The following is a 22,324-nucleotide window of genomic DNA, read 5'->3' on the forward strand; positions in this document are numbered from 1 at the left end:
CATAATGATCATTGTTTTCAATGGGTCTACTCTGAGTAGGGCTAGGATTGGAGATATCTCATTATGTCTGTGATGTGGTGAAGGCTTCTCCTGTGGTATTTTGATCTATGATGACCTATTCACACACATGACTTCTGGATGATGTGGAAGTCCAAGAGATGGGTGTGAACCAGCCCTCAGTTATCTTGCTCCATGCCAGTTGAATGGCTTTCACTGGGACTCTTCTTGGAATAAGTTGTCTGGGGAGTTTGACTTAAAACTCATCTCAAGAAAGGAAGGGGATGGGGGGAAAGAAAAAAACGAATCCTGGAATTTTATACAAAATGAATTGGGCAGCTTTCTCCCAGAGTCTGAGAAACTGCTTGGTGTGTGAGTGTGTGTCCCCATTCCTGTAACTATTGCAAAGATATTTTGAGAATGCTCCTTACGGATCTTGAAGCAGATGTTCTGCAGAACCTTCCTCCTCCCATACTCCAGGTGTGAAGTTCCTTTGTTACTGCTAATGCAAATGCTGGTGTGAGAGAAAGAGTGCGATATGAACCTTTAGTTTGCTAAGTTCAGGTGTACCTTCCAGCTGCCCATGGCATGAATTCTCCTTTCCTGTGAGCTGTGGCTCTTGTGCTCTGAATGCCTTGGACAAGGAGTCGCCAAAGTGCATTTTCATCCTAATGTTTAAAACGTGATTGGACAAACCCTCAGCAGCTGCTTGGAAAGGCACCTTTTACTTACTTGCCTTTTAAGGCTGCTTTCAGGGGGGTTGTGGCCTCGAACCACAGTTCCTAGCCCTGTCTGAGGTGAACCAGAGGTTACTGCACATAGGTCTAGCATAGCATCGACCCACCTTGCACATAACACTAAGCTTAGCAATGGATTCCTGGAGAGGAGATTGCAGTCACTTTGCTTGTCATGTGCTGCTGCTGCAAACTAAACCATGGTTCCTTCCCCCCTCCAGGCAAGCCATGAGGTCTAACAAAGCTTTGTCCTTGAGGTTCACAGGCATAGTCCGCCCCCATGCTAAAATAAATAAAGAAACACTTCCGAAAATTTTAAGGGGTCAAGTCTCCTGACATAAACTGAGGCGCAATGCTGAATCAGTTGGAAAGGGAGAATAAAATCCAGAATGGTCGGTTAACTGGTGTGCTTGACCCCGTACATAGAAGGTAGTCAATATGGTGTTGTACTACAATGTTTTTGGGTGTAGCCCACAGCACTGGAGGCCTCTGTATTTTGCATTTTGCTTCAAAGAGGAAGGAGCCAATATTATCCCAGTACTCAGTCATCCCCCCACCTACAGAGGGAATTTCCTGTGCCTCGTTTTTTTTCTGAAGGAAAAATTGCTTCAAAAAAGAACCAATCAAATAGGCTGCAAGCATGGGCGTAGCCAGGGGGGCAGGGTTGGGCAGCCGCCCCCAAATGCTCAGGGGACAAATTGGGCATGAGAATAATAAAATAATAATAATAATAATAATAATAATAATAATAATAATAATAATAATAATGCCTCCCTAAACAAGGCTGCCTTCAGATGTCTTCTAAAAATCTGGTAGCTGTTTTTTTCTTTGACATCTGATGGGAGGGCGTTCCACAGGGCGGGCGCTGTTGTGTAGTGGGTCTTCAGTGATTTCAGCTCAGTGCAAATAAGAAGCAGGAGGCGAGGATCTGGTGGTACAACATCTCTTTACTTCAAAGAACAGGTAAGAGCCAGAACACAGGGAATGGGGAAAACTGGGACTTATATAGTAACAGAGACAACAGGTGCCACCACCGAGAAGGCCCTCTGCCTGGTTCCCTGCAACCTGGCTTCTCGCAACGAGGGAACCGCCAGAAGGCCCTCAGTACTGGACCTCAGTGTCCAGGCAGAACGATGGGGGTGGAGACGCTCAGTGGGTTTTGTGATGAATGCTTTGATGGGAAGTCAGATGGTGGCTGCGACTAAAGCTCTTTCCACATTCCAAGCACTGATAGGGTTTCTCCCCTGTATGAATTCTGTGATGGGAAGTGAGATTGGAGCTATGAGTGAAGCTCTTTCCACATTCCAAGCACTGATAGGGTTTCTCCCCTGTATGAATTCTGTGATGGGAAGTGAGATCGGCGCTCAGACGAAAGCTCTTTCCACATTCCAAGCACTGATAGGGTTTCTCCCCTGTATGAATTCTGTGATGGGAAGTGAGATCGGAGCTATGAGTGAAGCTCTTTCCACATTCCAAGCACTGATAGGGTTTCTCCCCTGTATGAATTCTGTGATGGGAAGTGAGATTGGAGCTATGAGTGAAGCTCTTTCCACATTCCAAGCACTGATAGGGTTTCTCCCCTGTATGAATTCTGTGATGGGAAGTGAGAGATGTGCTGCAACTGAAGCTCTTTCCACATTCCAAGCACTGATAGGGTTTCTCCCCTGTATGAATTCTGTGATGGGAAGTGAGATCGGCGCTCAGACGAAAGCTCTTTCCACATTCCAAGCACTGATAGGGTTTCTCCCCTGTATGAATTCTGTGATGGGAAGTGAGATCGGCGCTCAGACGAAAGCTCTTTCCACATTCCAAGCACTGATAGGGTTTCTCCCCTGTATGAATTCTGTGATGGGAAGTGAGAAGGCTAGACTGACTGAAGCTCTTTCCACATTCCAAGCACTGATAGGGTTTCTCCCCTGTATGAATTCTGTGATGGGAAGTGAGATGGCTAGAGTGACTGAAGCTCTTTCCACATTCCAAGCACTGATAGGGTTTCTCCCCTGTATGAATTCTGTGATGGGAAGTGAGATTGGCGCTCAGACGAAAGCTCTTTCCACATTCCAAGCACTGATAGGGTTTCTCCCCTGTATGAATTCTGTGATGGGAAGTGAGATAGGCGCTCAGACGAAAGCTCTTTCCACACTCCAAGCACTGATAGGGTTTCTCCCCTGTATGAATTCTGTGATGGGAAGTGAGATTGGAGCTATGAGTGAAGCTCTTTCCACATTCCAAGCACTGATAGGGTTTCTCCCCTGTATGAATTCTGTGATGGGAAGTGAGACAGGCGCTCAGACGAAAGCTCTTTCCACACTCCAAGCACTGATAGGGTTTCTCCCCTGTATGAATTCTGTGATGGGAAGTGAGATCACCATTGTAACTGAAGCTCTTTCCACATTCCAAGCACTGATAGGGTTTCTCCCCTGTATGAATTATGTGATGGGAAGTGAGATGGTGGCTGTGGCTGAAGCTTTTTCCACATTCAAAGCACTGATAGGGTTTCTCCCCTGTATGAATTCTTTGATGGGAAGTGAGATTCTTCTTGAAACTGAAGCTCTTTCCACATTCTCTGCACTGATACAATTTCTCCCTCCTCTGTGTTCTTTCGTGTGAAGTGAGACTATTCCTCTGAAGGAACCTCTTTCTCTGATGAGAAGAGGACTGGGAGTTCTGACGTATGTTCTCTCCACACTCTGAATATTTATTTGGCTTCTCCTCTATGTGGATTCTGTTGTGGTCCCCCTTGTTCTTCCCTTCCAATTCATCACCATCTGCAATGAAGAGAGAAGCTAATTAGAACCTCAGGAAGAAATGGAGCTCCAGGTTATTGAACAAAGTTAATGAATGCCTGTGATAGAGGAAGAACTGAAGAATGTTAGATGTGAGGCCTTACTATAATTAATTCCCACTGCTTTCCCCCCTCCTAGTATGAACTGATGTATTGCTTGGCTTTCATCTGGAAATGGATTTTGTTTGGCTCAATCCTGGAATCCACTCCATCCCCAAGGTCAGTCATCTCTTTAGTCAACCAAATACAGACAAAAACAAAAACAAATCTGATCTTCTACAACTTTTTGTAGTGGAGGTTCATCACATAGAGGTATGTATGAAATTTAAAAATGGATATTATCATCCAACTTTGTCGGTGAAACAAACAGCAACATCTTCACCAACGCACTTCCCAACAGCTGTTGCCTCAATCTGGTTGGACTAAATTTAAATTTATACGCAAATCACTTTTTCCACATTAAACCTGTTCCCTCCCATGTTCAGGAGAAGACCAACTCTGTATTGTTTCAGTGTTAACAGAAGAGGACAAATGACTATGACTCACACTTAATCTAAGCACAACGGCCACAAGAGCTCCTGACTAGGCATTCAGCTATGCAATGTTGAATGTTCTTTGCTCTCTGCTGTTTCCTCGGGTTTTTTTTTGTTTTAGTTTAAAGCAATTCATGAATTTAGAACTCATAACTGACCAGTAATGATGAATCATGTTATAGATATTCCTGCAAATTTATTCTGTTAGTTTTGAGATATACAAATGACACAAGAAGACTCGGTCTACATATTTATATCATTTAGTGGTCCTATGTTGCTTGTTTTTAAAAGCAAATAAAAGGCTATTCCAAAAAGGAAAGAGAAAGGCAACACACAGTGGCCCCATCTACGTTCAATCTGCAAAGCAGGATCAGGTCACTTTAAAGAGTCATGGCTTCTAGTGCTGCGCGATAGATCAGTAAGTTGTCTGACCTTGGTAGGGCATCCAGATCACAGTACTGGTTTTAGACATTTTGAGCTGCGGTGGCCGGGGAGCTGTGATGTATTCCTAGCTCAAATGGCCTGCAGATGACACAAGGTGCTCCCCTTCTCCATCTCCATCCGCCTGCCTGCCTCCCCCCACCCCCAAGATGAGCAAGCCCCAATACCTCTCTGGCTCCATCCCTCCATGCCCCTGGGACTCACCCGATCTCTCGGAGGTCCCTGGGAGGGAACGCTCAGAGGTTGTGGGGAGGGAAGCAGGAGACAACCTCACCAGGTCAACCGTCCACCTCCCCCCTTCCATCCTCGCCAGGTTTGCAGGATCCGTCTCTTTTGTCCTTCCTGAGGAGTCAAGGAGCCAAAACAAGCTGCAGGGTCCTGGGAGAGAGGAAGAAGCAAAGGGAGCCTCAGAGGCAGGGCCGTATTAAGCATATCCGGCGCCGTGGTGCAAAGATCCTTCTGGCGCCCCCCCCCTTTCCCATAGTTGTCAACCTTTTTAAGGGGGGGGGGAACCCCAAGGTTCCCTAGAGTTGTTGACTTTTTAAGGGAGCTGACAACACGCTTACACATTATCTCTGCTTGGGAAAAGAAAACAGGAAACTTTTTTAAAAATTTAATTGAATTTTTTAATATGATTCTTATAAAGGTTGACATAACAACAGTTCATTCCCCATATCTTTACAGTTCCCCCCAGTCTTTCCCCCTCCCTTCCCACCCTCCCCATAACCGGGCCTTCCTTCTTCATATCTTTTAACCATGTACACAGTCTCTTCCTTTTTGCCTGTATATTCGGGTTGGCTTCTCCCCTTTCTACCCAATTCCTGTAGAATGCCCACTTATTTGTGATTTTTTGACATTTACTTTCCCATCTATCCTCAACTCCTATCTGTGCAAATATTTCTGATTGTACATATTCAAAAACAGAGTTGTTCCATTTTTCCATATTCCATTTAGCTTTTCCTTTCCATCCTAGAGCAATAATTGCCATTCCGGCTAAAATCATGATCTTATACAGCTCTTGCTTGTTACTTTTTACATTGTAATTACCCAGTATTCCCGAAAACAGCAAGTCCCTATTAATTTCTATGTTTATTTGGGATAATCCAGAAATTACCTTTATTATCTTTTGCCAATATTCCTTAACCAAATTGCATTATTAATGAATTTTTAAAAGAAATTAAAAAAAGAAGATGGGCTGCAATCCTATGCAGCCCTTGCACCCAACCTGCACCTAAAAATGTGCACAAACTTGCAGCAGAGAATTGCAGAGTAGGAATATGGGGGAGGGCAGGCATGGGCATAGCCAGGATTTATGTTAGGGGGCAGAATCTCAGTTAATTAAGGATTTAATTGGACTCCCTTGGACCCAAGGAAGCCCCGCCCTGCAAAACTGATCACAAGATGCAGCTGCGCACACCATGGCCATTAACTGGGGGAGGGGCCTCAAATATTTTATGGGGGGCACCAAAGGGACCTCGGCCCTCGGAGTTGCCTCTTATGCAGTCAGTCATGGCTGGCTGGCAGACCTGTTGACTGTGTTCCTTAAGTTATAGGCACGCCTGCCAAGACCCCAAAGTGTCTCCTGTTAAGGTGCCCTGGGGTTATGCCAATCTGTGAGGAAGAGAAGCAGAATCTATTGCTCTCCCTCCCCCTTTTTGGCTGGGTTTCTACGTCCTTCATCCTTCTGGCAGGCAGAAATCCAGCAGGCGGGGAAGAATTCCTTTCAATATTGTTGCTGGAATGTTTGCAGTGACTGAGAGCTTCCATTGGGCCATGGCAATGGATTGCTTGGAAGTGATTTCTGCACCAGGTCAAGGAATTTGTAGCCCCCCCCCATTACACCTGCATTTTGTGGCCTAAAGCACAGGAACGAAGCAGCAAAAGGTACTTTATGACCTCCAGGCAAGGACGGAGCGAGCCAAGGAGCGCCCCCCTTCCTTCCCCGGCTTGTTTGGGCCTCCTTGATCCCTCCGTGTTACACCGAATGACACTTCCCTCATCCCTGCCTTTTTCTCCCCTTTTCCGCCCCTTTCGCCCAAACTCCTCAGGTGACGCCTGCAATTTCTCCCCTTTGCTGCTGCGTCTCCTTTGCCCTCCGCCATGACTCTCCGCTCCCAGACTTGGGGGTCTCTCCCCCCCCCATGCATGATCTGAACAGGGACCCCCATGCACCCCCCTTCTCCCCATTGAACCTTCAGGGGGAAGAGAGAGGAGGAGACCCAAACTCTCCCCTACCACAGTTTCCAGTAACTAGCATTCAGAAGCATTACTGACACTGATCATGGAGGCAGTAAACAGCCATAATGGCTAGTAGCCATTGAAAGCCTTCTCCTCCACCAAGGGGTCTAATCCTCTCTGAAAACCACCCAAGTTGGCAGCCATCCCTGCCCCCTTCCATAGTTTAACGATGTGCTGTGTGAAGAAAGACTTTATATTATCCGCCCTGAATCTTCCGACGTTCAGTTTCATTGGACGTCCACGAATTCTAGTGTTATGAGAGAGGGAGAGGAAACTTCTCTCTCTTTACTTTCTCCCACAGCACGCATAATTTTATGAACTTCTATCATGTGTCACTTGCTACTTGCCTTTTCTTTAGACCAGGCACCCCCAAACTGCGGCCCTCCAGATGTTTGGGCCTACAACTCCCATGATTCCTAGCTAAGAGGACCAGTGGTCAGGGATGATGGGAATTGTAGTCCAAAACATCTGGAGGGCCAAAGTTTGGGGATGCCTGCTCTAGACCAAGAACTCCCAAATGCAGCAGCCTTTCCTTAGAAAGGAGTCGCCGTTGATCATTTTAGTTGCTCTTTTCTGAACCTTTAGAACTTTACAACACACTTTTTGAGGTGAGGCGATGGAACTGTACAGATGCAGCTCCAAATGCAGGCTGGTGGCTTGTCTTAAGAGTAGATCAAGCTTGGTGCGACAACGACCCATTTGCCCCAATAGACCAGTCTCCCCTGTATTTTATGATGTATAGAATATGGGATCTGTGTAATACATAATAATTATAATAATTTATTATTTATACCCCGCCCATCTGGCTGGGTTTCCCCAGCCACTCTGGGCGGCTTCCAACCAAATATTAAAAACAGTACAGCATCAAACATTAAAAACTTCCTGTCAGAGGGCCTGATATGGCTACTCTAGAGTAACGACTCCAGCATGGTCTTTTAAGGCTTTTATTAAGTGCTGATTATTTACAGTGTTCAGAGCAGTAAAAATGCATCCTTAAGGTGAGGTGTCAGAACCTCCGAATGGTGATTGGCGCGTTTTCTTCCAGCACCAAAGCTTTGGCAGACCCAACCTCTTCCCCCTACGTTTGCGTCGCAATTCGGGAGTTGGGGGGATTGGCCTCCCCCCCCCGTGCGTCCAACTTCCTGTCCCACCTGCGGCATGGGCTCCACAACCTTGCCTGAGCCTCGGACACCACTTCCTGACTCTCCGCTGGAGGCAGAGCTCTCCTTACTCTCTCCAGCGCTTGGGGATGGGCTGGAACTTAAGATGGGAGGGACTTCCCTGTATCCCTTGTCCCTCACATCCACCCCCCTCCCAGGCTCCTCTCCCCCCCTCCCTAGGGGCTCTCTGCTTGCTGGGGACGAGTGAAACCCCAAGAAGTCTGTGGCATCCGAGCCTGTGGGTGTAAAAATTTCCCCCCAATCCTGCGATCTTTCTCCTTCCCCCTGAGAAGACGGGAATCCCAAGAAGTCAGTGGCGTCAGAGCTGGTGGGAGTAAAAATGTTCTGCCAGTCCTCTCCTGCCTCTGACGTAGTCGACCTCGGTGAAACCCACACCTCTTCTTCCGTATCCTCAAATTCTGCTTCCCATCTCCATGGAGAGCTGCTGCCTGCGATCCCTTCCTCCCGCCCCTCCCCCTCTCCCTCCCTTTCCATGTGCCAGGGCTTGGGCCTGTGGGGGAACAGGGCGTGGAACTCTTCCACTAAAAATTCCTCAGGTACTTCCGTGGCCGGTATCCACTCATTGTGGGACGGCGGAGTGTCCTCCCATGCTATCAGGTACTCCAGCCCTCTCACCCCTCTCCTTGAGTCTAAAATCTCAGTTGCCTCATTGAGCTGTCGGGCGTCTCCCGTCTCCCCCCCTCCCTCTGGAGGCTGATCGCTGTCCCTGAACCTGGTACTTTCCCTGTACGGCGACAGCAGCGATCTATGAAACACTGGGTGCACTCTCATGTCCTCAGGCAGTGCTAGCCTGAAGGCTACCGGGTTGACCTGTTGCGTGACCGTGAAGTGGCCCAGCCTCCTGGGTGCTAACTTCTTGCATCGCCCCCTGGTGGGAAGACCTTCCGAGGATAACCAAACCTTGTCCCCCACCCTGATGACCTCTCCCGGTCGCCTGTGGCGATCTGCCCCCTTCTTGTACGCTTCCTTGGCCCTCTCCAAGTGTTCTCTGAGCTGCTGGTGCACCGTCTCCAGGTCCTCTGCCCAATCCTCTGCCTGTGGGCCCTCTTCCTCCTCCTCCCCCTCCCTCTCCGGGAAAGATCTGAGGTCGCGCCCGTAGTTGGCCTTAAAGGGCGACACCCCTGTGGAGACGTGCACCGCATTGTTGTAGGCAAATTCTGCCAGTGGCAGGCGATCCACCCAGTCCGTTTGCCTCTGGCTGACGTAACATCTCAGGTACTGCTGCAGAATGGCGTTGACCCGCTCCGCCTGTCCATTGGTCTGCGGGTGCCGAGCCGTAGACAAACTGACCTCCACCTGCAGGAGGTTCATTAGCCGCCGCCAGAACCTGGAAACAAATTGGCGGCCACGATCCGAAATAACTCTTAAAGGCAATCCATGCAGTCTGAATACGTGGTCAACAAACAGTTTGGCCGTCTCTTCTGCCGAGACCGCCCTGGCACACGGTATAAAGTGGCACATTTTGGACATGAGGTCCACCACCACCAACACTGCGGTCTTGCCCCTGGACGACGGCAGGTCTGTGATGAAGTCCATGGACACTACTTCCCACGGCCTGTGCGGTGTGGCTAATGGCTCCAGCAAACCTGCTGGTGGCGCTCTGACCACCTTTGCTCGCTGGCAGGTGTCACATCCCCTTACATAATCCCGAACATCCTCCCGCACCCCTGGCCACCAGAAGTGTCTCATGACTAGGTGAGTGGTTTTGTCCCTTCCGAAATGACCCGCCGTTGGGTTGTCGTGCATCTGCTTGAGGACCTTACCTCTCAGCTGTTTGGTGGGCAGGTACAGGGCTCCCCTGTAACAAAGCAAACCCCTCCTTTCCTCAAAGTCTTTAGCCTGCTCCCTCCCCCCTCGCAGCTCTCTGAAGATGCGGGAGGCAAACTCATCTGCTGCCGTCAGTGCTGTGAGTTCTGCCTCGCTCACCACTGCTGCTCCGCAGGACCATGCTGATGGGGGGAAAATGTGCCTGGGTGCTGGTGGCAACTCCTGCTCCATGTACTCTGGTTTGCGGGAGAGGGCATCCGCCCTGACATTCTGCTCCCCCGGGATGTAGTGGATGGAGAAGTTGAAGTTCGAGAAGAACTCTGCCCACCGTATCTGTCGCTGGTTGAGCACCCTGGCCGTTCTCCAGAACTCCAGGTTCTTGTGGTCTGTGCACACCTGGATGGGGTGCTTGGCGCCCACCAGGAAGTGTCGCCAGTGCTGGAAAGCAGCGTGGATCGCAAGAAGTTCCCTATCAATCGATTTTCCTTGTGTTAAGTTATGAATCTCCTGTTTAGTGGCCTCCATTTCACTGTCACTAGCGTACATTATTTTTAAAGCTTCTAGAAATAATTTTGTGTTCTTCATGCAAGGATTTTTTTGCGCGATGAGCGGTCTTACCCATTCCCGGGCGGCCCCCGTCAAATGCTCTATGATAAAGGAGACTCTGTGCGCGTCATCTGGGAATTCTGCCGCATGCAATTCCAGCGCATAATTTATTTCTGTCTCGAATCCTAGGTACTCCCTAGGGTCGCCGCTAAACTTGGTGACTAGGCTCTGTCCCCTTCTCACTTGGACTAGCTGCGGCTGGGGCGCCCCCCCACCTCTAGCGGCTTTCTCCTCTTCCAACTTTTTCTGCAGGTCCAATACCATCACCCTTAGCTGTTTCTCAGTCTCCTCTTTTGTCCTCACCTGGTCCACCAGCTTGTTCAGCTCCTCCTGCGCCCCTCGCGCTTCCTCCTGAGCGGCATGCAATTGCTGCTGTGCCTGCGCTGTGAGGTTCCGTAGCTCCTGCTTCGCTGCTTCGGCCTCCAGCCTCCAATGCTCAGCCTCTTGAGCGCTCATCGCTGCACTCCAAAGTAGCCAAAAAAAGATTCGGAGGTTGCTGTCAGAGGGCCTGATATGGCTACTCTAGAGTAACGACTCCAGCATGGTCTTTTAAGGCTTTTATTAAGTGCTGATTATTTACAGTGTTCAGAGCAGTAAAAATGCATCCTTAAGGTGAGGTGTCAGAACCTCCGAATGGCGATTGGCGCGTTTTCTTCCAGCACCAAAGCTTTGGCAGACCCAACCTCTTCCCCCTACGTTTGCGTCGCAATTCGGGAGTTGGGGGGATTGGCCTCCCCCCCCCGTGCGTCCAACTTCCTGTCCCACCTGCGGCATGGGCTCCACAACCTTGCCTGAGCCTCGGACACCACTTCCTGACTCTCCGCTGGAGGCAGAGCTCTCCTTACTCTCTACAGCGCTTGGGGATGGGCTGGAACTTAAGATGGGAGGGACTTCCCTGTATCCCTTGTCCCTCACACTTCCCTAAACAGGGCCGCCTTCAGTTGTCTTCTAAAAGTAAAATAATTGCTTATTGCCTTGACATCTGCTGGGAGGGCGTTCCACAGGGTGGGTGCCACTACTGAGAAGGCCCTCTGTCTGGTTCCCTGTAACCTCACTTCTCGCAATGAGGGAACCGCCAGAAGGCCCTCGGTGCTGGATCTCAATGTCCGGGCTGAATGATGGGGGTGGAGACGCTCCTTCAGGTATACAGGACCTGCAATCTGGTGTTTTTAAGATCTGCTTTTTTAGATTGTTATACCTGGAAGATCAAGTGTGTCAGACCAGGACCTGGGAGACCAGGGTTCAAATCTCTACTCAGCCATGAAGGTCTAAATGACCTTGGGCGACCTTGGGCTGGTCACTTTCTCTCAGCCTAACCTACCTCAGAGGGTTGTGGTGAGGATAAAATGAGGAGTAGAGATAGCCACATACAACAGCTTCAGCTCTATGCAGGAAAGGAGGGATATAAATGTAATTTTAAAAATATATCTATGTATGCTGCTGGGGTTTTTGTTGCTTTTTTTTGCTTCTGTTGTGCAGCACCTCAGAAATACTTGTTGGAAAGTGGTTTTTAAATCCCTAAGCAAAGGAAGAAACAAAATACTGCACATGGCATAGATCAAAGAATCCAAGGCTCTAATTTCAACTGTGGGAAGGTGTGAGTTGTTTCCAGATGGCTGATGTGGCAATGGGGCCGGAAGGAGCCGCTTGCTGGAGCAAGGACCGAATTTCCACAGAGAGGAATTTTTGAGCAAGACACCTGCTGAAAGGTCAGAAAGCAGAAGGGAAGGCAAAGGTGCTTGCGGCTGCAATGGATGCCTGGAAAAGTGCAGGCCAAGTGCCTGGGCAGCAGGTCAGGACAGAGAAGGGCAAATGAAACCAGAACTCTTGAGGCTGCAATCAGTGGCAGACGTAACCTGCAAATCTCTTCAATTCAGCAGGACTGAGTAAACCTGTGAAGGATTACAATGTGTGGGGGGGGGAGGGGGGGGACAACTGTGGGAAGGTGTGCACCCACTTCATTTTTTATTCGCATACACCTTTTATTCTCACCACAGTCCTCCAAGGTAGGCTAGGCTGAAGGATAGTGATTGGCTCAGCAACGTACAGCCTGCAAACTTTGCATCTGAGTGCGGCTGCGAATCAAGGTCTCCACGAACATAGCCTAGCACTCCAACCACTGAACTGCACTGCCTCTTCTTACATCTCCAGTGAGGCGTAGATTATTTGACAGTGACATTCCCCCCGCAGTGCAGAGATGCAATAATGGAAACAAACACAGCCTCTCAACCCAACAGGGATGGAATACTTTTATAGACTGGGGGCTGCAATCCCGTGATGGGAGGAGCCAGAAGTAAAAGTGGGTGGGGCAAGGCTGGTAAGGGACGTGGCCTTGAGGGCTGCATTCAGCTTCTAGGCCAGAGGTTCCCTACCGCTGTTCTACAACACTCAGGCGTGCCTGTTTAAAAGACACGTCCCTTTCTGCTGAGATGACATTTTCACATCCTTTGATTTTATGATTCCAGGAATCTTTTTTTTATATCAGCAGTGATCAGGAATGGTGACAAAGCAGGTTTGCCTTACAAAACACAAAGCAGGGGGAAGTCCAGGAATGCAGGACCGGATCAATCTTTAGCCTCCAAGGCTATTTGTCAAGTGCACGGTTACATGCCTCTCCTCTTAGTCACCTCTGCACGTCAGGTGATTAAAGTAGTTGATAACACACAAAGCAAAAACTTGCCCATGTGCACATCAGGTCTATGGCTGGCCCCTGAAGATTGCTCTCGATGACAACACATCCAAGAGGAGCATCACAAACCGTTGGAATGTAAACGGACACCACAATTAAGGCGGCTGGGAACAAAGTGTGAAAATAAACGCACATGTCCAAAAGAAACAGCTGTGTCAGAGCTTTCTGATGAGCAGTGAAAAGGTAGCACAGTAATTTTTTCATTAAAGATTTTCTTGAGTTACAAAAATATGTGCAATGTCTCCAGGGCTAGGGCTAGGGTTTTTTGCACCCTAGGCGAGATCACCTTCTGGCGCCCCCCCCCCCCCCGGCCAAATAATGTGATTCTCTGTGTTGGCAATAGGTACCAGTATGCTCTCAAGAGACCCAACCTTCAGCAAAGTAGCCTGTCAGTTTTGTTCAGTGTATATGCTGTCAATTGCTGGGGTCCGGGGTGGCGGCGACACAATGTCCTCTGCCATGCTACCTGATAAACTGCAAATATGGTACTCACAGGTACATGATCCACTGAGTCAACCATTCATCCTATTATTTAATGTAAACTGCTTAGCTGCTTGTTTAGAGGAACAAGGGAATTGCCTTATACTAAGTCCATTGGTCAATCTTGTTTAGTATTGTCTACACTGACTGGCAGCAGCTTTCCAGATGGAAGTGAACTAAAGAGTGTCACAAGAGGAAGAAGAGGAAAGAGAGAGCGGAGGGGAAAAGAGAGCGGAGGGGAAAAGCGGAGCTCCGTGTTCACGGAGGTTTCAACGCTAAATCTGAAGGCTTTCAAGAGTCGGAGGCAAAAAAGAAAGGGGGGTGAGCGCTCAATACACCCCCCTCTACAACAGCAAAGCACGGGGCTTTGCTGGAAAAGGGAACAGCGGCGTAAGAAGGCAGAACTCCGTGCCGGCACCCCTCTTATTAGCGGTGGTGGAGGCGACGGAGAGGAGCCGAACGCAGATCGCAAACGCAACCAAGTTGCAACCGAGTTGCCTCTCGACAGAGCGCCCCCAGATCCGCCTAGCGAGCGTCCAGAACTCCCTGATCTAAGAAGAGGAAAAGTAACCGGTTTGGCAACACGGAGAGAACTTTAAGATCAAACGTACTGTAACAAACCGGAGAAGAAAGATCAGGGGATCGTTTGCAACATCGCGAAAAGAACCTGCTAAGTATAATTCTATATGTTACTTTTTTAAAGGGACTAACTAGTGGGAAGCTTGTCACATTGTAGCATTGGGAGAGACCGAACTGAAAGAAAGACTTTAGACTCCCGTCTCCCCCCCCCTCCCCCCCCACCGGCTCTTTAAAAGATACTTTAAACAGAGAGAACAGAGAGAACAGGATCCTGGAAAGGAGTGGAGGGGGAGGAAGAGACTGAAGTGCCGAAAGCAGTTTACAGCGCGCTTCAAAGAGAGGTGTAAGGACACTTTGCTTTTACAACTTTATGCAAGTGGGAGACCTTAGGAGAAGGGCAAAATGGAGACCTAAATTGTGCTAAGTCACGTAGCTTCGCCTCTTCCGCTTTCTCTACGGAAATAAGATATCTTTATTGTCATTGTCCCCTTGCGGGAACAACGAAATCACTCGGTTGCTACATCCACTCAGATAAAGCATTCCGCATAATCCAAAATTACAAAAAGCTAATTAAAAACAGTAATTATACTACAAAATGACAAGTAAAATAAGATGTCTTATTTGACAAGTAAAATAAGAAGTAAAATACAGGAGCAAGGAGAGAGCAATTAAGAGAATAAAGCAAAGTGGCCAAAGGGGAAGCAGAGACAGTCAAACAGCGCCACCCAGTGGACAGAAAGAATGCTTGCAGTCTGTAGCTCACAATTTAAAATATATTGTGCCTATAACTGAGAAAGTGCTGCCTGGTGGACTAAGTGCTGCATAAGACGCTAAGGGGAAATAATGCCTTGCTGAAACTGCGCCATGGGGGATTCCCAAAATTGAAAGGAGCAAATCAGGACGTGTTTTTTTTTTTTTAAGTGCGGAAAAGGTTTCTTTCTCTTTATGAAACAATATATTGGACTTTGTAAATCATTTCAGGACAAGATAATGACGTCAACAAGGAGTACGAAAGCAGGTGCATCAGGAAATCAAAATAAAAGACAATCGATATCGGCGGAAAATGATGCATTAGCTGATATAAAGGAGTTGATTTCTGAAATGAACAAATCAATAAATGAGAAACTAGACTCAATGGAAGTTGAAATCAAACAAAATTCCAAAATTATTTCAGAAATGTCGGGTCAGATAAAAGAACTGAGTGGCAAGAACAAGGAATTAGATAAAGCAGTGAAAGAGGTGAACCTGAAGGTAAATAAACAGGGCGATTCGATAAAGAAGATAACCACAGAAAATAAAGAAATACAAAGAGTACAAGCAGCAGAAACAGAAGAAAGAAGAAAACTGAAGCAACAGCAAGAAGAATTGGCAGACCAGATAGCCATGCTGGAAATGAAACAAAGATCTCTGATTTTGCGCGTGAGGGGCGTGCCAGAGGTCCCAAGCGAGCAAATAGATGAAAAAATAGTAAAGGAGTTAGCAGCGTGGCTAAAGGTCAAAGAAGAGGACCTCTGGCTAGACATAGATAAAATCTTCAGAATAAGGTCGGATAGGAGGAGAGCTGATAAGATGCCAGGCGACTGCTTGATCCACATGAACTCGATGTTGTTGAAGGACAAAATTTTACAGAGGAAAAAACAAGCAAATTTGGTAATAGAAGGGAGAACAGTTTCCATTTTTAAAGAAATTCCAAAGAGACTGAGAATGAAGAGACAGAATTATAAAGTATTAACAGACGCCCTGAGTAAAGGGGGAAGCTGGTATGCTTGGGAATTCCCCGAAGGAGTAACATTCTCATTTAAAGGAAGAAGGAAGACGATAAGGTCGGCAGAAGAAGCGGAAAGTTTTGTCAAGAGAAACAAGAAAGATCTGAGGGGGGAGGAGGAGGAGGAGGAGAACAACGAAGAAGAGGGTCAAATCGAGGGATAACTGAAGGTTTAAATGTAGTGAAGGGTTTTTATAGCGTTGTTTACTTTATCTTATTTTTCTTACCTTTTTTTGTATTTTTCTGCTTGATAGCGTGTTTAGATAATTGAATTTAAATTTTAGTTAAACATAAACAACTATTAAGACCTATTTAGATTTGAGGAAGGAAATAGGAGGAACTAAGCAGATAAGGGAGAAGTTTGAGGGAAAATTGATATCTCCTTGGTGTTTAAAATTCTTTGCAAGTTCGTGAAATTTATTTTAGTGATTGGGAAAGTGTTATAATATTAATAAAGGAATGAATCTAAATATTATTTCCTGGAATGTGAACGGTTTAAATAATAAATTTAAACGGAATAAGATAGAGCATGTTTTGAAAAAAAAGCCAATGGGATGTGATATGCCTACAAGAAGTTCATATTGCAAGAAAACATGAAAGAGTTTTGAAAAATAAAAAATTGGGGGAAGAATTTGTTTCGCTAGACCCAAAAAAGAAAAGAGGGGTAGTAACATATATTAAACATAAAATAAAAACAGAAAAAATATTTCAAGACAAGGAAGGGAGAGTGGTCGGAACGAGACTCTATCTCCCCAATGGTAATGTCATGGTAATAAATGTCTATGCGCCAAATGGGGGGAAAATAAATTTCTTTAAGGAGTTAAATGACTGGATAGGAGAATTTGCGAATGATGAAGAAATAATCCTAGTAGGAGATTTTAATGGGGTAGTGAGACCGGATATAGACAAATCAAGCAACCAGAAAAAGAATAAAGGGAGACTACCAGGTGTGTTTTTCAATATCGTGGAAAATTTTGATTTAGTAGATTGTTGGAGACTAAGAAATGAAAGAGAGAGAAGGTACACCTTCTATTCAGAGTCTAAAAAATCAGTGTCGAGAATTGACATCATGTGGGTATCTAAAAATTTACTTTCCAAAGTAGTGAAAACTGAAATAATGACAAAATCTTTGTCAGACCACAACCCGGTGATGTTGAAAATAAAAGATAATTACAAGAAATTTACCAGATGGCGTCTAGATGAGAGTGTTCTAAATGACGAGAATTTTGTAAACAAAATGAAGAAAGAAATAAAAGAATTTTTCCAAACTAATGAAACAGAAGGTATGAGCTTAGAAACAGTCTGGGATGCAGGTAAAGCATTTATAAGAGGTATGTATATACAGCAGAGAAGCAAAATAAAAAAAGAAAGGGAAAAAAATTTAAATATAATTAAGGGGAAAATAGAGGAAGGAGAAAAAGAATTAGCTAAAAACCCTAAAAATGAGAAAGCAGCAATTCAAGTTAAAATCTGGCAAAATGAGTTATCAGCATTAATGGGTTATGAGTTAGAAAAGAAAATTAAATGGGCAAAACAGAGAACATTTGAAGCCGGGGGGAAAATTGGGAAATTATTGGCATGGAGGTTAAGGAAACAACAAAACGGGCAAACAATTACAAATATTAGAAACGGGGGAGAAAATTGGATTAAAAGAGAAGACATACAAAAATGCTTTGTGAAATATTACAAGAAATTATATACAGGGAGGAAGGTAGAGGAGGCGAAAATAGAAGAATATTTAAAAAATTGTAAAGTACCACAAATAAGTGAAGAAGAAAAGGGAATCTTAAATAACCCAATAACAACACAAGAGATTCATGAAAGCATAGGTAAACTCAAAATAGGAAAATCACCGGGGCCTGATGGTCTCTCAAATTTACATTATAAAGTATTCAGATCAGAATTAGAAGGGATGTATCAAAAATTAGTAAATAAAATATTGGAGGATGGCGTCACTCCCAAAACCTGGCAAGAGGCGTTTATAACGTTAATTCCTAAAGGAGATAAAAGTAATGATCAGGTGGAAAATTTTAGGCCCATCTCCCTACTGAATTCAGATTATAAAATTTTCGCCGGAATTTTAGCAAATCGCTTGAAAGGGATTCTTAATAGAATTATAGGAGCAGATCAGCAGGGTTTCCTACCAAAAAGGAAGATGAGCAGAAATGTGAGAATTGTATTAGATCTTATAGAGTTTCTGGATTGGAACCCTGGGAAAAAAGTAGCGTTTATATTCCTGGACGCAGAGAAAGCTTTTGATCATGTAAATTGGAATTATATGAAAAAAATGATGGTGAAAGTAGGAATAGAGGGGAAATTCTTCCAAGGTATAAACGCAATATATAAAAGGCAAGTAGCGAAATTAATTATCAATGGGGAATTATCAGATGAATTCGAAGTGTCAAGGGGGACACGCCAGGGGTGTCCACTGTCTCCTCTCCTGTTTGTGCTAACAATAGAATGCCTGTTGAAAATAATAAAGGAGGATGAGAACATTAAAGGGATCAAAGTGAAAAACAATGTGTTTAAAATTAAAGCATTCGCTGATGATGTAGTAATAATGGTAGAAGATCCAAAGGATTCAATAAAAAATCTTGAATTGGCGCTACAAAAATATGGAGAGGTGGCAGGATTAAGGATAAATTGGAAAAAAACTAAAATATTGGTCAAAAATATAAGAGGACAAGATGAAGAGGAGATAAAAGCAATAACAGAGTGGGAAATCGTGAAGAAAGTAAAGTATCTAGGAATTGAAATAACAACAAATAATATTAATTTATTCGAAAATAATTATGCAAAAATTTGGAAATACATTAAAAAAGATTTAGAAAGATGGGGAAATTTGAAATTATCATTCTCAGCCAAAATTGCGGCAATCAAAATGTCAGTCTTACCCAAAATGTTATTTCTTTTTCAAATGCTTCCTATTATAGATAAAAAAGAGGTTTTCGAAAATTGGAGAAGGGATTTAAGTAAATTTATATGGGAGGGGAAAAAAGCTAGGATTCAATTTAGGTTACTTACTGACATTGAGGAAAGAGGGGGGTGGGGAGTCCCAGACTTAAAGATCTATTATGCCGCGGCAGGCTTGTGCTGGGTCAAGGATTGGATAAAATTGGAAAATAAAGAAATTTTGGATTTGGAAGGGTTTAGAAATTTAGCAGGCTGGCACACATATTTATTAAATGAAAAGAGAGGAAACCCAAAAGAATTCTTAGATCACGTTTTCAAAAAAGCATTATTAAAGATCTGGATGGACTATAAACACCTGTTGGAACCGAAAACGCCTTGGTGGACATCACCTTTAGAGATGACGGCCGTATGTAGTAGAACTTATGATAAAAGATGGCTAACTTATCAAGAATTATTGATTAAGGAAAATGGGAAATTAATATTGAAACCGTATTATGAGATCAAGGATAAGTGTTCGAGCTGGCTGCAATACCATCAGATGCAGAGTCTTTTAAACAAGCACAGGGAAATTGGTTTTGTAGATAACAAATCTAAATTACGGGAGATCTTGTTAGATAATGAAAGTAAACTATTAGCAAAATTATACAGCCACTTGTTAGAGTGGGAACTGAAAGACGAAGAAGTCAAATGTACAATGATAAGGTGGGCACAAGATTTAGGAAGACCGATATTCAGAAAGCAATGGGATAATTTGTGGAGGGAAGGCATGAAATTTACAGCTTGTTCAAATATAAAAGAGAACATGATGAAGATAATATACAGGTGGCATCTCACACCGGAAAAGATAGCAAAAATTTATAAAACTAATTCGAAAGAATGTTGGAAATGTAAAAAGAAATTAGGAAATTATTACCATTGCTGGTGGCTGTGTGATAAAATACATGAATTTTGGAACAATGTGTATGAAAAATTAAAAAAGATGCTTAAGTTTACATTTGAGAAAAAACCAGAGATAATGTTATTGAGTATGGTGCCAGATAATTTCCCTAACGATAGGAAAAATATATTATTATATGCATGTGCTGCAGCTCGCCTTCTTATAGCAAAGAACTGGAAAGGAGAGAAAGTACCAACAATTGGTGAATGGCAAGTAAAATTAGTGGAATTCATGAACTTAGCAAAGATGACAGCAGCAATTAGAGATATCCCGATACAGAAAAGTAAAGCAGAATGGAAATATGTTGAAGAGTTTTTAAAAAAAGAAAAAATAAACACAGGTTTGGTGATATGCTTTGAGTAAAATACATATAGGATGAATAACAAATGGGTAATAAATGGAGGAAATGTTAATTTGGTAGATAATGCGGGGATAGAGATAAAGCAGGACAAGGTAGAACTGATAAGGGAAGCAATGTTCAAACAATAGGAAATATGTTTTTTTTCCCCTTTTTTTTTCTTTTTTAATCTGTATTATATTTCTATGTTTATGTAAGTGCTGTTTTTTATCTGGTATGTATATGTATATGTGTATGCATACATATTACATATGCATGGGAGTATATATATATGCTATACTCCTTTTTTCTTCTTCCTTTTCTTTTTTTCTTTTTTCCCCTTTTCTTCTTTTTTTCTTTTTCTATCTTATTGATTTATGCTTTATAATTCTGTTATGTAACTTTGATATATAATTTATGATTTATGGTATATGTTTTATGATCTCGTTTGTGATTATGAAATACGAAATAAAGGTTTTTTAAAATTAAAAAAAAAAAATAAAAAATAAAAAAGAGGAAGAAGAGGTTGGGATTTAATGGTCCTGGGGATAAAAGACAGAGGGAGAGAGAGAGAGAGACAGACAGAGAGAGACAGCCAGAGAGGGAGACATAAAGTGAAAGAGAGGGGGGGGGCTTTTTTATTGAAAGAAAAAACAATACAAAACCATATTCACATAATATTCCATTTCAACAAAAAATACCCCCCCTCCCAATCCCAACCCAATCCCTGCTTATTTAACTTATATGCAGAATTCATCATGCGAAAGGCTGGACTAGATGAATCCCAAGCCGGAATTAAGATTGCCGGAAGAAATATCAACAACCTCAGATATGCAGATGACACAACCTTGATGGCAGAAAATGAGGAGGAATTAAAGAACCTTTTAATGAGGGTGAAAGAGGAGAGCACAAAATATGGTCTGAAGCTCAACATCAAAAAAACCAAGATCATGGCCACTGGTCCCATCACCTCCTGGCAAATAGAAGGGGAAGAAATGGAGGCAGTGAGAGATTTTACTTTCTTGGGCTCCTTGATCACTGCAGATGGTGACAGCACTCACGATATTAAAAGACGCCTGCTTCTTGGGAGAAAAGCAATGACAAACCTAGACAGCTTCTTAAAAAGCAGAGACATCACCCTGCCAACAAAGGTCCGTATAGTTAAAGCTATGGTTTTCCCAGTAGCGATGTATGGAAGTGAGAGCTGGACCATCAAGAAGGCTGATCGCCAAAGAATTGATGCTTTTGAATTATGGTGCTGGAGGAGACTCTTGAGAGTCCCATGGACTGCAAGAAGATCAAACCTATCCATTCTTCAGGAAATCAGCCCTGAGTGCTCCCTGGAAGGACAGATCGTGAAGCTGAGGCTCCAATACTTTGGCCACCTCATGAGAAGAGAAGAATCCTTGGAAAAGACCCTGATGTTGGGAAAGATTGAGGGCACTAGGAGAAGGGGACGACAGAGGACGAGATGGTTGGACAGTGTTCTCGAAGCTACGAACATGAGTTTGACCAAACTGCGGGAGGCAGTGCAAGACAGGAGTGCCTGGCGTGCTCTGGTCCATGGGGTCACGAAGAGTCGGACACGACTAAACGACTAAACAACAACAACAACAACAACAAACCAAGAAGAAGTGGTCATAGCAAATTATTAGATATTAAAATTGTAAAATTGATGAATTTGGGATAGTGATTCTAAATAAGGGGAATATTGGTTCTGAGGTATTGAAATAGATAAAATGGGCGTTTTTCTTTTCCCTTCTCTGTTAAATATTGGTAATATCAGCAGGAAAGATTGATTATACACTGGGACAGCAATTTATTAATTTTCTATATTGCAAAAATAGAACAAGAAAAATGACAACTACAAAGAAAACATCATCTCAGACAACAATCACAGCGTCATTGACAGGAAGAAGACAGTCAACGGCTGAATTGGACCCCAATGCAGACCTTCGGGAGCTAATAGTAAATATGAACAAAACAATCAATGAAAAATTAGACAATATGGGCCTGAAGATAGAGCAGAATTCAAAGATGATCGCAGAGCTGTCGGGTCAAATGAAAGACTTAACAATAAAGAACATGGCAATAGAAAAGACAGTGACAGAACTGGACACTAGAGTGATCAAACAAGAAGATTCATTGAAAGAAATGACCAAAAAATTGCAGCAAGAGAACAGAGACTTTAAGAAAACCCAGGAAAGTTCAAGTGCACAGATGAGTGAAATAAAAAAGGCACACGAGGAGATGCTAGACCAAATTGCTGTATCAAAAAGAAATGGTTTTGAGATTCCGGGGCGTTCCCGAGACGCCGGGAGAGAATATAACGGAAAAAATAG

General features: G+C 44.3%; 1 protein-coding gene across 1 annotated transcript; it reads right to left on the reverse strand.

Annotated features, from left to right (window-relative positions):
• Positions 1 to 1,880: 1,880 nt before the first annotated feature.
• LOC132591470 (zinc finger protein 420-like) lies at positions 1,881 to 4,521 on the reverse strand. Its single transcript, XM_060270099.1, has 2 exons — positions 4,482 to 4,521; positions 1,881 to 3,421 (listed from the first exon to the last, which is right to left on the reverse strand). The coding sequence occupies exons 1-2, from the start codon at positions 4,519 to 4,521 to the stop codon at positions 1,881 to 1,883; spliced, it is 1,581 nt and encodes a 526-aa protein (XP_060126082.1).
• Positions 4,522 to 22,324: the final 17,803 nt, after the last annotated feature.

The sequence above is a fragment of the Zootoca vivipara genome, chromosome W (assembly GCF_963506605.1).
Source record: "Zootoca vivipara chromosome W, rZooViv1.1, whole genome shotgun sequence".
NCBI classification, from domain to species: domain Eukaryota; kingdom Metazoa; phylum Chordata; class Lepidosauria; order Squamata; family Lacertidae; genus Zootoca; species Zootoca vivipara.

What these genes read in the sequence shown, in the direction of transcription:
- LOC132591470 (XM_060270099.1), bottom strand. Translation starts at nt 4,521, where the DNA reads ATGTCTAAAACCAGTACTGTGATCTGGATGCCCTACCAAG. An exon ending in GATCTGGATGCCCTACCAAG is followed by an intron (nt 3,422 to 4,481) that starts GTCAGACAACTT and finishes ATAAATATTCAG; the next exon opens with AGTGTGGAGAGAACATACGT.